The 15,695-nt window shown below is 41.8% G+C and overlaps 1 protein-coding gene across 3 annotated transcripts in view; it reads right to left on the bottom strand.

Annotated features, from left to right (window-relative positions):
* hipk2 (homeodomain interacting protein kinase 2) overlaps nucleotides 1-15,695 on the bottom strand; it is a 101,982-nt gene that overhangs the window by 64,023 nt on the left and 22,264 nt on the right. For all 3 annotated transcript variants that reach the window (XM_081608352.1, XM_008436538.3, XM_008436537.3), the window contains exon 2: nucleotides 8,709-9,837. In XM_081608352.1, coding sequence (XP_081464478.1) covers nucleotides 8,709-9,837 — 1,129 coding nt within the window. The remainder of the gene's footprint in view (nucleotides 1-8,708; nucleotides 9,838-15,695) is intronic.

The following is a 15,695-nucleotide window of genomic DNA, read 5'->3' as shown; positions in this document are numbered from 1 at the left end:
TAGAATCTGTTTACAGATCTGGCCTTTATGGAACATTGGTAAGAAGAAGATCAGTTTAAAGTTTGCTAATAATTAATGTAGGGATGAAAGAAGGTGTTTTTTGTCAGGTGAGGTTTTCAGACGGGACAGGAAGTCTGGTCAGACTTGATTAGTTTGGAGTTGTTTTTAAATTGTTGGTATTTTTGTGAAAAATGCTGAAAATCAAGAATAATTTTCCTGCGCTGTTCTGCTACAGTTCAAGAGTTTTGAATACTTCAGCTACAAATCACATGTTCTACTAATGAGTTTCTGACTTAAGTTGAAACAAGAGCTGCATTTCACTGACCTACCAAGCAGCATTATGTAGGAAGTCCAGGCAGATAAGTCACTACTGTCTTCTGCCGTCATTTCCTAAACACACCACCAAAAGCTTAGGTGAGAAAGAAAAATCCAGTTTCAACTAAGCCGATCAATAGAGAGCGAAGAGATAGCAGCCTTAGTGAGTCTGAGTGGGCAGCGTGCTGCGTTTTATCGAGGCGGCTTCATTTCCCCCAGCCTCATATCCTGCCTAATGTATGGAAATTGAACTGTGACGGAGAACAAAGACCAGCATCCAGAATAAAACAGTGCGTTGAACCTCTTGTCTGAGCGCTAGCGGCGTGCACACCTGTGCAGCCTGTCAGGGTGCAGCGATGGGTCTATCTGTCTCCTGCATGGCAAAGTTCACATCCATCTTAAATAATTCAATCATTTTCATTCAGAACAAATGTGTGCAGCAGAGTTATATATGTCCTGATGCATATGCTTGACTAGCGGTAGTTAATTAGCTTTGCTGCTACATGCCTGCTGCTTGCTGCCTGCTCTGTGGAGACACATGGAAGAGCTGCCCAGAGGCAAATCATAAATGAGAAGCAGGTTATTAGGATTCTGTCATGCATACTAAGGTATTATAACTGCCATAAAGAGCGTAACAGTGAATACACAGAGCGATAATTATCGTTTCAGGGGTCTGCCTCTTATTTGCTGCTCCCTGATAGCGATCTATGGCCTTAGCATCTACTGTAAGCAGCAGCCAGACGGCCCCGGACCTCAGCGGTCACAAGCTGCAAATTTATAAAAAAGTAATTATTAAACAAGGTGAAAGTCAGCAGAAAAACTAACAGCGTTCCTGTCAGGCTGAAACTAATGAAAGCTCATCTGGGTTAGGAATTATCTGCCACTGCTTGGGGATGAAAGTGTCTTGTTCCAGGTAGAGGTAAGGAATGCAAAACAAAAACCCATCTGCACATCCACACCTCCCGCCCTCTCTCTGCTCTCATTTCATCCCCCTTTTTTCTTCCCCACCGTTCAATCATGAGAATCTTCTAATAAACAACACCTGCGCTATTAGCGGCGCCGCTGCAGATAAGCCAACCTGTCTCTCAGTCCTTCTCGAGAAATCATTGCTCCTCTTTAGCAACTTGATCCCGCTGTTCTCCTACCTTTCTCCCCCTCCTTGGCACACACACACACACGCACACACACACACACACACTCTAACGCACGCTTCATAGAACAGTAACTAATAGCAACCTGGTTCGCTAAAACACCCCTTGATGTTTGTCGGAGTCCGGGTAAATGTGCTGGAACGCCTGTCCTGTCTGTCTGGTTGGGTGACGCTAACAACAGATAGCGAGATATCCAGACAGGTGGAGCAGAGACTCATCTTACACTCACGCAGCCCAAACAGACCCCATCCAGCTGGACGCGCATCTACATGCAGGATATTCAGTCTCCTGCTTTTATCACCATCATAAAAGTCATAAAGTCCAGAGTTTATGGACTTTTGTGGCTTTTCTTTGCCTCAGATGTCACCTTTTACTGATTATGAGAATAACTCGACCACTCACGATTATTTGTGACTCCAGGGATCTCATCCCTCTCTTTCAGAAGCTGCTGACTCATTTTCATCACAACAACAACTTCTAAAGGAAAAATATTTGAAACCATAAAACTATCTATATAAATTACGATTCATACGCAATTAAGTTTATGATGTCTATAAAACAGGGTTCCTAAAAAGACTCGAGTCTTGACACTTTTCTTCGAGTTCTTGGGTATTTTTTAGCACATATAGAATGATTATTAAATCTACAGCACAGACTGTCAGAATCTTAGACAGATTTTTTTTTATTATGTCCCCATTTTTCTTATGAGCTTGATTTCTAGTTAGAATAAAATAGGAAACATTATCAATGCTTTAGGATAAAGTAAAACTGAAAAAAAGAGCTGAAGAGGAGAGCATCAGATAAGAACCAGGCCACTGAAAGATCTAGAAATGCTGCATAGAGGAACAGTCAAAGTCAAAATACATTTTTTTTACACAATGACAGCAATAAATCTTCAGCAAATACAGAGTGTTACGTGTTTTTTTCCTTCAATACTGTCATCTCTCTGCACAATGCATGTCCGTGTCAGTGCCAGCTGCCGCCACAAGGCCTGCTCTCAGCTGGACGACCTGAGGAAACCTCACACAAACTTTAACAACATCTTTCTGCATTCCACAAATCTCATGGCCTCAGCCAGAGGAGATAAATAGGACAAAAATGTCCATCTGGGACAGGACAATAATTTCTTTATCTGGCACATGGATAGCCTGAGCTGGAAGCTTACCTGTTACATAATTAGCCCCAAGGAAGGAAGAAGAGGAGCATCAGGAGGAGATAGAAGGCAGATTAAGGTTAGGTCAAATGCTGATGTAATCAGGACATAAACAGAACAGAACATGTGGATGTTTTATGAAAACTGTGTTGAAAAGCAGAGGAATCCAGAGTCCAACAGGCAGAAACCGACGACCCTGAACAGAGCTGGACCCTAAACCGCTGTTTACCTTCAGCGCTGCTTTTTTTTTTATTTGCATGAGTCAACCTTGTGAAAAATCCATAACTCATTTGCAAGGCTGTTACAGGACATATAATGTCAACAGCAAACAATATCTGGGACATCCAAAAAGCAAACAGCTACCGCCATTAATCTTCCCAGTCGGTTCACCTCATTAAACAAAAAAACAGTCATTGTTCATAACAAGATAAACAAAAAGTCATTCAACAGGAATCAATACAGAGCGAGGATGTGACTGTGGTGAACATAGAGGATAATAAGCACACCTGGGTGGAGTCTCCACCCTGTTGGTGAGCATCGCTGCTATCTTCTCATCTGTGATCACTAAAGATGGAGGGATGTTATCCTTTAAGCTTCTGAACTCGCTGTGAACTCTGCCCACTAACACACCCATGGTACTCGTCCACCACCAGTGCATTTCTCTGGAAGAAATCGTTCATTACGGAGCGCTGGGACCCGACAACACCCATCCCCGCCCCCCATTGGAGCATCAAACCCAGGGTCGCCAGGTCCCCCCGGTCGGGGTTCTGGTGGCTGATGGGTAAATCTTTCTTTCCTGCCTCCTGTTGCCAAGAGGAAATGAAGGGATGATCTTTCCGGCCTCTTCCACTCGTCACTCCCACAGAAAACAAACAGGACTGTTTTATAACCTGCTTGTTGACTTGAAGCAACGACAGGCGACACCTAAACAAGGACAGATTATGTTCCTAATCGGTTGTTCTATAGATAACAAATCTGATTAATCAGATTTCTCATCTGACCACTTAAGCATTTTTATAACATATTAGAAACGCAATAAAAGACAAATATGAATAAGTAGTAAAATTATTTTTGAAATAATAAAATACATATTTTATTTCCTAAAGCGTGATAATGCAGCATTCTGTTATTGAATCTGAACTGAGAAAAGATAAAACTAATTTACAGGCAAAGGCGATTTTAACTGCAAGATGTATATGTATTTTGTAAAATTTTTGTTTAATTACTGCAATAAAGATGTTTTTTTCAGCAGATGGTCTTTTTTTGTGTCCATATATTCAAATATATTTACTAACTTACTTGACAATTATTTCAATAATCAATAAATCACGATTGATCCGATTAATAAGTTCAATCCTGACCTGAAGGTGCTTCTGTTTCATCTTGTGATTTTAAATAGTTTCGGCTTCAAAACGATTAAAATGTTCCCCACTATGGTTTAAAGAGGAACAGAACTTGATACTCTTGCTGCTCACTGTCTGTCAGCTGCCTGAAACAGGACGCTGCACAGTCCTGTTGCCAACTACAAATAAATAAAATAAAGTGACAAACACACAGCAGAGGTCATGACTGCCACGGAGCAGAAAAACGGACATTTTTCTTCATGATAAACCGGTTTGTTTGTTTGTTTGTTTGTTTGTTTGTTTGTTTGTTTGTTTGTTTGTTTGTTTGTTCAGTGCTGTTAAAAATCACGGCGGATCACGGTTTGCGAACCAAACCGGCGCCACCCGTCGCTCGGTTTTGGGTCGCTTTGCTGTAAAACTGCAGTTGGGAAGTGAAGCAACCGACTCCAGGCTGATTACGCACAAACTGAACAGCTAAGCCTCGTATTTTTGTGCTCGTCTATTGAGAGAAGAACATCAGGAGGATTCTGCACCAAGCACAACTAAACTACAACTAAATTTAGCAGATATTTACTTCTGGAGGTTTGCTTAGGTCTATGCATGAAAATCTGGATAATAAATTTGAAAACACCTGCTATTGATTAACCGTTTTAATCAATAGCAGCAGAAGGAATAATTGGTGCCTTTCTGTTCAGATAATCGCACATATAATGGCATAAAAAGCTTAAAACAAACTGGTATGTTTACATAAAGATTATACCATGAGAATCTCATACCAGGTTTGTTAAAATTAAATATTAACATCATTGAATTTGAGGCTTAATTTGTTCTAGTAACATCCGTTTATCTCATCCTGTATAAAAGCGTCTGTGTTAGTTTATTAGGCTCAGATTAGATCATTGATTTAACTCCTTTGGGTTGTTCTTTGAACTTCTAAATCTATTTCAGCTAAATTAAATAATAGCTTATGTAAACACTCAGTTCATTTAAGTTCGTTTGGATTAGTTAATTGATTAAACTGCTTGTGGGAATTGTTTCAATCTGTGAGTCTATGTTATCTTTGTGAAAATTGGTCATTAAAATGAAAGGCAACGACTGACTGAACTAAAGGAGAATTGCTTTGAGTTTTTAAAATGTCAGTTTTTAATGTTCAGAGTATATTTGCTCAAATTACTCTCTTAATTATAAGAGAAAATATTGCATGTAAAACAAATCCATGAAGTCATGATTCCCAAACTGGTTGCATTTAGTGGTATGAATTATTACTTTCAAGATAAATTCCAACATATTGACTCAACAAAAACAAAAACTAACATCTGCCAACAACAGCAAATCCAGAGAACTACTTTATATCAAAGGCAATCATTGTCAATCATTCCTATTTCAAATATTTACATTTTTTACTTCCTGGGTAAGAATGGAGTCATAACTAAATTACATCCTTCAAAAAATAACGAGGTGGAATTACTAAAGAGGGTTTTTATTCTTTCTTTTATTGCTTTCAAAACAAACCAACTCCAGTTCCAAAGCAAATAAGGACAAGTTCCTAATTTATTACTGGTCCAAATGTCTTTGTGTCAACAGGTAATTTTTTACAGGAGCAGACAGAAGTCACATGCGAGGTACCTCAGGGTTCAACGCTGGGACTCCTTTCATTTAATATCCACTGCTAACTCAGTTCAAGTAATACGATTAGTTACCAGTAAGATGTCACCAGGTAACCCTGAACCATCAAAGACAGAAGATGCTTTGAGTAAATCAGCATGTGGAGGCGCCAGAACAAAAACTAAACTGAAGTTGATACTGAAGAGCAACGATCAAGAATCAGCAGCACAAACTTCAGTTCCTACAGCTGGAAACTATCAGGCCTGAAGATTCAGAGTCACATAAAGACAGTTACAAAGTCAGCCTTCCATCAACTGAAGAACATTTCCAGAATTAAAGGACTAATGTCCCAACAAGATCTAGAGAAACTCATCCATGATTTAAATAGAAAGAAAGAAATCATGTATGGTTTACATTTTTGTGCTGGTTTTACACACATCTCTACTAAATGTTACGATACTGTGAGAACTGCAGGTTTATGGAGGTGATAACTGTCAGAAACATGTTGAGAACCACCTGCATGGAGGATGGTTTTAGCTTCAGAAAGAGGAGAAGGGAAGGAAAGGATAAATGATGGAGGTGAAAAAGCAAACATTATAATCCACCAACACCTGACAGACCTCCAGAGCAAATATACACACATCACTTTTTCAGTTCGTAGCAGAATTTCAGTTTAACTAATTACAGTTTGACTACAACCTTTGATCTCATATGTAGCCATGTTACATTTTTTTAAGATTTTTTTTTTTGTTCAACAATAAACTGATCAAGAAATATTTTATTTAAACAAAGAACATTTTTAGTGGAAAAAGAAGATGAAAATCACTGCAGCTCCAAAAGTTCCTTATTGAAAGAAAGGAAACCACTTTACTCATATATTTCAGGCTCTAAAGAAGAAAATTGAAAAAGGTTAGTTTATTATCAGCAATAGAAGCAGGATTTATTTGGAAAAGCTTTAAACATCATTAGAAGGCCACACAAAATCAGTCTAATGGCCCGCAAATGGCCCCCGAGCCACAATTTGGACAACCCTGCTTTTGAGGACATCAAAGTGACTCATGAACATCCGAAACAACCAAACGGTTCTTCACAGAGACTCTTCCAGCAGAAAGAAGCACAAAGCCGAGCTGAAGAGCAACACCTGGCAGTTGTGTGTGTGTGTGTGTGTGTGTGTGTGTGTGTGTGTGTGTGTGTGTGTGTGTGTGTGTGTGTGTGTGTGTGTGTGTGTGTGTGTGTGTGTGTGTGTGTGCGTGCGTGTGCCTGCATGTGTGTGTGTGTGTCATGCAACAGCTCACACACACCTGGTCTTCCATCAAAGCCAGAACCACACCTGAGCCCCAAACTATCTACTATCTTAACTCTGGCTTTGCTCAAACCGAAACAAAGTTTTTCTGTAGGTAGAAACATGGATTGGGAGAGGAATGCCGAGTCTTCCCAGAGCGTCATCTGGTTCTGGTGCCGACCCGCTGGTGTGGATTACAAACACATATAACGGGAGAACTCGGCCTGACCCCTCAACTCTATCCCTGGGGAAACGGGAGCTCCTCTGCGATGGGGGCCGAGTATCTAAAGGCAGGAGGGCGAATATATGCGTATTAGCGCTCTTCTTCTTCTTTTTCTTCCTCTTCTCCTTCTTCTTCTATGAAGGAGTTTGTCTGGGATCCTTTCAATTCTCCTCTACTGCAAACAGGAAGCCCGTTTTTAACACAAACTTCTCTCTGCAACCAAACAAAGTCACCGCTTCATAAATTCCCTGTGGTCTGCAGCATCTTTACGAGAGGCTGAGCGAGACGTGAGAAAGCTGAGCAGGACCTCCATAATCATCAAAGTAGCACCAAAACATGCTTGTTTTACCTCATTAAACACAATAAGCAGCTGGCCACTTTACAAGCCTTTGAGTTTTACTGGCCTGCTCAGGATTAAATAAGGGTTTAACAAACGCAGTAAATATGAGGAAAACACAAAGCTGGAATGCAGAGACGATTTAAGCAGCAGCAGCGAATCGAGATGGTTATTAATCAGCCCAACAATGAAAACATTCCCATTAAACAAAAGACAATATACACGCAACCATGAGGAAGAAATAAACTAACAATTGTTCTTTTCTGCATCTTCTCCAGATAGATTTAAAACTTCATTGTTTTCACACCCTCTGGACCTTTTCAACAACTTGGAAACAAAGTAATGCATATTTTGGAAAAAGAGAAAGAATATCTGAAAAGTGTGGCATGCCGTATATTAATATTCACCTTTATCTGAAGGTACATGCCACCTGTTTTGCACAACTGATGATTTTTCAGGATTTTTCTTTGACTAGGCCGTTGTAACCATCCTGCTAGAAGGTGAAACTCCACCCAATGTCAGGACTTACACACTTTGCAGAATTTTACTCCAATCTGAGTAGAGCATCTTCTTGAGTACAGACATGGATTATTATGGTTCTCAATAATTCATCAATGTTCAGACAACTCAGATTTTTAAAGTGCTTGACCGAAGAGGCCTTCATAGATTAGCTGCGTTTACTTTGATAATCAGCCACGGGCTAACGCGCTAACAGCGGAGCTAATTTTTCGCTAAGCGCTTCAGCATTTTTGCTAACTTTGAAAGCTTTTTGAACGCTTACATTCCTCTAAATACATTTTTACGAATACATTTTAAAGCACTCATATGCTTGGCTGTTTTTTAAACATTCAGTTGATTACATTGGAAATCTGTGTAGAAGGTTTGATTATAGATTGCTAAGAACTAATCCATCAAGTAGTAAGGCATTTATATTTATATTCATGCTCTTATTTTGAAGTTTGTTTAACACGTGCCAAAATGGCTATAGCTAGTGCCTTAGCGTTAGCTTCCACTAAGTAACAGCATATTATTTATTAATATGTTGGTATACTGCTTTAGTTAGCATAGCTAACTTTTTAGCTGAGCATTAATAAGACAGATTTTATTCATTCTGACTGAAATCAGACCCACTGAGCATCAGAGTAAAGCAGAATAGTTTGTCTGAATACTTTGTGTTGCTCTATAATGTAAAAGCCCAATAAAATACAAATACCTGTGTGACAAAGGCTGAGAAAGCTGAAGTATCATGAATACCTTTGCGAGGCAGCGTATCTCAGAGCAGGTCTCCGAGGCTCTTACCTGTAGTATCTGCTCTGCAGGTAGGTGGAGCACACCGCTTTGGACACGTGGCTGGCTGAACCAAAGTCAATGACTTTGACCCTGTAGGGCTGACGAGAAGGATCCACCAGCATGATGTTCTCCGGCTTCAGGTCGGCGTGGATCAGCCCCAGGCTCTTCAGCTTCATCAGCGCCGTGGCGACCTGCTGGAGCACCGGTCTGATGTACTTGAGCGGCAGCGGGCTGAACTTGTTCTGCTTGAGGAAGTCATACAGGTTCTGCTCCAACATCTCAAACACCAGGCACGTGTGGTTCTTGTGCTGGAAGCACTCGTAGGCTCTCACAAAGTTGTAGTCGTCTGCGCTCTCTGTGCTGAGGCGCGCCAGGATGCTGACCTCGATCTGACCCTGCCGCGCGTACGATGGGTGGTTTTTTAGGATCTTGATGGCCACTATCTCATTGGTTCCCCTCTTCCAACACTTCACCACCTGGCCGAAGGTTCCCCTCCCCAAGAACTCCAAGACTTCGTAGGTGTTGGTCATGGAGCAGAGCACCTCGTGCTGCACCAGCTGGTAGTCGCCCTCGTTGTTGGAGCCGCTGTTCTTGGACGTCGCCGTGGAGGTGGCGGTGGCCGCAGTGGCCGCCGTGGCTCCGCTGGTTCCGCCGTTCTGGATCATGGGTGGGCCGTGCTCCTCAATGATCTGCACGCTGCTGTTGTTGTCGAGCTCTTCACTCTTGCGCTTAAGCCCGCATCGCTGGTAGGTGTCCAGGAGGCTCACCGTGCTGCGCCGCGTCAGGTTGTGGACTCCGCCGCCGCCTCCGCTGACGCTACCGCCGCCGCTGTCTCCACCGCTGCTGCCCAGCAGAGAGCCGACGGCCCCCGAGGTGCTGCTGGCCGAGGCGACCACAATGTGGCCGGCGCTGGCCGGGAAGATCAGGGTCTGCTCGTAGGGCAGGGCAGAGCCGCTGAGGCCTAGAGGAGCGCCGCCAGTGGCCGACACGTTCTTGCTGCTGTTGTAGACTTTGCTATGCGTGCCGTACCCTGTCATATCCCAGTTACAGCTCTGCTCCACCTTCAGTTTCTTTACGCTAAAGAAGGCACTTGACTGGAGAGTGTGAGGGGAGAACACTTGCACTTGCGAGGCCATACCTGCAGAAAGAGGGGAAAGAAGAAAAAAAGGGTAGAAGTTAGGAATCTGAAACAGGAGCAGCAGCTAAGAGCTTTAAATAAAAACAGCTTGAGGTCGGAGCAGGTCACTGAAACAGAAATATTCACTTATTTCAAACAAATCAATAAAACAACAAAATAAAAAAGAAATCTTCTTTTAACTTCCACCTCACTTTACTGTTTTTTAATATACTCTTACGTCAAAATACATGCACCAAATTCTTACATTGGAAAGCATAACTTTATACGATAGAAGCAGAATTCAGCTTCTATGCACCATAAATCTGGAACAAACTTCCAGAAAACTGAAAAACTGAGTATCTTTGAATAAAGAACCCACCTCTTTAGAGTTGCTTTTGAATGATAATCTATTAAACACTGACCAACATATATGATGTGTGTTGATGATTTTGATGATGACACTCAACAAAATGTAATGTTTTCTCTGGTTTCTCAGTTTTGTTGTTTGTTTTCTAGTGTTTTTATGATGTAAAGCATTTTAAGCTGCCTTGTTGCTGAAATGTGCTAAACAAATAAACTTGATGTATATAAATATTTATGCATTTAACTGAATCTGTCAAAGCACCAAAGTCATAAAAAATACGTGACACTCGAAGTATTTAAATCCCTTTTAAATGTAAATTTATCAACACAAAGAGCAGATAAATTACTTTTACCAAATTATTAGCAAACAATCTTAATAGTGTGGCAAGCATTTCTGTTTTCACCTGCCACACTTTTCAGATTTTTGTACAAAACCAAACCTTGCATTATTTCCCTTATGCTTCACCATTTTGCTTTACTTCAGTAAAATACAAAAAGTTTGCATTTTTTCAACACCTTAACAAGAAACTCTTGCTAAGATTCATATAATACTGGTATTTGTAAGTGAAATAACACAATATTGAGTCAGGAAGTTCTTCAGATGGCTCAGCTGCTTTAAGCAGATTTAGATTACATATTGCTCATGCAAACCACCGGGTCATGCAGAGGAAATGCCTTTTCCCCTTTATTCCCATCTGCAGACGTGTGAAAACTACAAGAGCAGCTTTTCATTGGACCTTCCACTGAAGCTCAGCGACACAAAATAAAACCAGAAAAAACAGGTTTGACAAATGCGGCTTTGAAGGAATCGTGTTTTCCTGATCCTCCCCAACCCTGCAGAGGCAATTATTGGTACACAATTACTCACTTAAGAGGAGGTGGAGAAAGAAACTATAAAAACAAGAAGAAGGGCCACTGAACTCCTGCACAAGCAAGAGATCCTGAAAACAACAAAACAAAAGCAGAAGCGAGCAGTGAGGCTGAACTCCTGGGAACGAGTTGCCTCAGAATAAGCAAAAGCTTCTCCAAGCAAACAGCTGCCCAAAATAGTCCCTTCCTTTATCTCACTCTGTTTTCTGCAAACACTCCTTTGTAACACAGAAATGATTATTACAACACAAAAACGATTATCCAAGGCTTCAACATGGAGAGCTGAAGAGTTTCTCCCCTGTTCCCACAATAATCAAGTAAATAGCCTTCAAACTCTGTTTTCTGGAGGTGAAATTAGCTGCTGGGAACCTGTTTTTGTTTTCAAAAATAATTAAACAGCCATAGTTCTTCCAAAATAGGACAACAGTTGTGTTAGTTGGGCTCCATTGTGCCGCCAGAGGAGGTCATTTTCAGCCTTTCACTGTTGATGATGATTAATTGAGCAGGAAGCTGCTGCCCTCCTCTACACTTTGATTCAATTGTTTTATTTTGCCACTGCTGACCTCTCTTCTTCCTGCATTTTGAATTTTTTATTTATAGTTTGGCCCACACTGCAAAAAAACATTTGCACCAAGTATTTTCCTGGTGCAAAACTAACTTACAGGTAACTTTCCAGCAAGTTGTAGGAGTTTGCTTAAGTCAATAATTCTTTAATATTGATGAAAAAGTTCTAGTTCCACTTACAACGTGTGAAAAAAGTCTTGTTATAAGTAAAAACAAATCTACCAGTGGAACTAGTACTTTTTAAAATCAATACTAAAGCATTAATTTAAAACAAGCTCCTGTATGTTGCTCAAAAGTTACTTGAAAGTTTATATTTCTCATAGATTTTATCAAAGAAAATGTTTAGACCGCAATAATTGGACGCCTCATATTGAATATATTAGAAATAAAATAACAAAAACCATAGGAATATTACTGAAAATTAAATATTTAATAAATGTAAAAGGCTTCTTGGTTATGTCCTGTTTGTCATCTTGCTCAGAAATATGAGGAAATGAAAATAAAACATAAGTTTCAAAAAAAGGATCTCATGAACCAACTGATAAACGTTTTATTCAAAGTAATAATTTAAAATTTAGTGACAAAAATACTAGAAATAATGCTTTCAAAGCTTTGAAAGAATCTTTCTGATATTAAGAAACTATTAAAGTTAAGACAGAGTAAATATAATTCATGAGGTTTGTTAATATTTGAACATGATAAAGAGTAAAGTAAAGTCTAGATGTGTTTCTGTTATTGGTGTAAAAATGTGGAATTAATTCAACGATGAACTCAAATTATCTGCTTTTTGGTGAGTTTTAAGAGCCCTAAAATATAGAATTTATTTACCAAAATAAAGTGAATCTGAATCAAATTTACTAAGATATTTGCACCAGAATATTTGAAAAGATTTTGTGTTTTTGCAGTTTGACTCCAGTCGTTTGTGGTCATCAGGACTGAAGGTGCTTTAGAAATGACGGCGTTTAAATTAAACCTTCTTCTTCCTGCTTTCTGTCGGTTCTTCCCGTGAAATCGACACGTCTGCGCAGCGCCGTCTGACTCCTCCAGAGGAGCAGTGAAGAACGTCCGCAGGGCTATTAGGGTCAAGGCTCTCTGCTAATCACATAAGCCCTGAAGGCCAGATGTCACTCCTTGGATTACCAATTCCTCCGCCTGGACTTTAACGCTAAAAATAATTTGAATGATGGTTTGCGTCAGGGAACGGTGTGGCTGAGCGCGCCGGCAGGATAATCGCAGGCGCAGAGTGACGGACGGCCGGTATGGAAACTGCCAGGGTGATTATGGATGGCTCTGGTTTTATGAGGCTAGTCAATCTTTGCACACAAATTCCTGCTCAGCTCCGGTCACTCATTGACCCGCGGTCAAAGAGATGCTTGCCTGTGCAGGTGCAATGAACTGTGGCCTATACGTGTCATATTAAACAGAAATAGAAAGCAAGTCAAAGCATGCAGGTTTACATTAAAATATATGAAAGCAGAATAAAGAATAAAATAAAAATACGGTACAGCAGAGGTGTCAAACTCTGTCATTTCAGGCCACATCAAGATCAAAAATGTCTTTAAAGAGCAGGTTGTGGCAGAAAACATTGATAAAAGAATTTCTTGAAGTAGCAGTATTGCATATTGTGAAGTCACATAGTTTGATTTTATAGCACAATCATGTAACTATGTTACCTTCAGTTATTATAAAAATATGAAATATGACAATAAATAAATTTGACTTTAACGCCTTGAAATTGGACCTCTGTGCCATGATGGGCTTTAACCTTCTGACCCACATGCAAATCAACAAGTCCGAAATAAAGGTAAGGAGTTTTATTTCCTTGCAATAACAGAAAAGTAGTTCTCCTTGATCCTTCCAGGAGCGATTGAGTGGTGCGGAGGGAGCAGCGGGCAGGCAGACTTGCAGGTGATCCACACGGGAGGAGACAGCAATGGAACAGATCCCGTAGGTGAATCCAGAAACTGATCTAGAAACGGAAACACAAGGACTTTAAACCACTGGAAAAATATCAAAGAGACAGATCAAAAACAAGTACTATGGACTACAGGAGAGGGCTGAGAGACTACCGGTGCACGTTAATCATCCAGCACTGAGTGAAGGTTCTGCTGCTCCTTTATCCCCACCACTGATGGGGCTGATGAGGTCCACCTGTGTAGGCTGCCCAGGTTCCTCACCAAGATCTTCGCTGGAAAGATGCATCACTCACACTCACACACACACACACACACGGGAACCCTGACACTACCCCCCTTTTAAAGACCGCCTCCAGGCGGTCCGGATGAAGATGACCGATGCGAATCTTCAAAATCCCTAATAAGATCAGGGTCCAGAATGAAGGAACGTGGGACCCATGACCGTTCCTCAGGTCCATAACCCTGCCAATCCACAAGATACTGGAACCCCCTTCCCCGGCGACGAATAGCCAGAATCCTCGTGACGTCATATGCAGGGTGACCATCAACATCCCGGGCGGGTGGTGGGGGTCTGGAAGGAGGGCAGAAAGGGCTGGAACGGGTCGGTTTAATAAGAGAAACGTGAAACACAGGGTGGATCTTTAACCCATCAGGAAGCCTGAGGCGTACGGCTGAAGGACTGAGAACAGAGGTTATTTCAAAGGGACCAATAAAGCGAGGGGAAAGCTTACGATTGGATGATTTGAGATTGATGTCACGAGTGGAGAGCCAAACCTCTTGTCCAGGAGAATATGACGGTGCCGGGGTTCTCTTACGGTCTGCCCATCTGCGGTTGTCCTCGGCTGTCCGGTTGAGAGCCGCATTGGTCTGTGTCCAGATGTGTCTACAACGGCGGATGTGATGGCGAACAGAAGTGACGGATGCTTGTAGCTCATCTGAAGGAAACAGAGGGGGCTGATAACCAAGAGAGGACTCAAAAGGTGATAGGCCCGTGGCTGTTGAGGTGTGGCTGTTGTGGGCATACTCCACCCAAGGCAAGTGCACACTCCAGGATGAAGGGTGCGACGAACAGAGACAACGAAGGGTAGCTTCAAGCTCCTGATTCAGACGCTCAGTCTGACCATTAGTCTGGGGATGAAACCCAGAAGTGAGGGCAACCTTAGCTCCTAGAGCGGTGCCAAACTCCTTCCAAACTCTTGAAACAAACTGTGGACCCCTGTCTGACAGAATCTCAGAGGGGATACCATGCAGACGAAACACATGTTTAGTTAGAAGATGGGCAGTTTGCATGGCAGTAGGAAGTTTACGTAAGGGAACCAGATGGCAAGCCTTAGAGAAGCGGTCAATGATTGTTAGAATGGTGGTGAAACCCTTTGAAGGTGGTAGCCCAGTAACAAAGTCCAAAGCTATGTGCGACCAGGGACGTTTGGGAACTGGAAGAGGTTGAAGCAACCCACTGGGGGGTTGATTGCGGGTCTTATTGCGAGCGCAGATGGGACAGGCAAGCACATAGTCCTTGACATCTCTATACAACGACGGCCACCAAAAGTTTCGTCTGATCAGAGAGATTGTTCTGTTAATGCCAGGATGGCAAGAAAATTTTGCAGTATGGGCCCAATGAATGAGATGAGCTCTGACAGATGAAGGAACGTACAAACGGTTGGGTGGTCTATTTATGGGACCGGGTTCAGTCTGTTGAGCAGCCAGTACCTGGTCTCTAATCTGCCAAGAAAGAGTTCCAACAACACATGATGGTGAAATAACAGTGGTTTCAGGCATGTCATGATCAGGGGAGAACTGTCTCGAAAGTGCATCTGGCTTGGTGTTTTTGGATCCAGGTCTATAAGAGATAGTAAAGTTGAACCTGGAGAAAAAGAGGGACCAGCGAGACTGTCTGGGATTTAATCTCTTGGCCTGTTGAAGGTAGGCTAGATTCTTGTGATCTGTCCAGACAACAATGGGATGCTCCGCCCCCTCTAACCAGTGACGCCATTCATCAAAAGCCATCTTTATTGCCAGGAGTTCTCTATCACCCACATCATAGTTTTTCTCCGCTGGCGAGAGACGACGGGAGAAAAATGCACAGGGGTGCAGTTTGTCATCAATAGAAGAAATCTGTGACAGGACCGCCCCTACCCCAGAATCAGAGGCATCCACCTCTACAAC

Source organism: Poecilia reticulata, chromosome 6, assembly GCF_904066995.2.
Source record: "Poecilia reticulata chromosome 6, P_reticulata-male-v2, whole genome shotgun sequence".
Taxonomy (NCBI): domain Eukaryota; kingdom Metazoa; phylum Chordata; class Actinopteri; order Cyprinodontiformes; family Poeciliidae; genus Poecilia; species Poecilia reticulata.
Note: the sequence above shows the minus strand (reverse complement) of the source record. Positions and strands in the feature narration are given on the sequence as shown.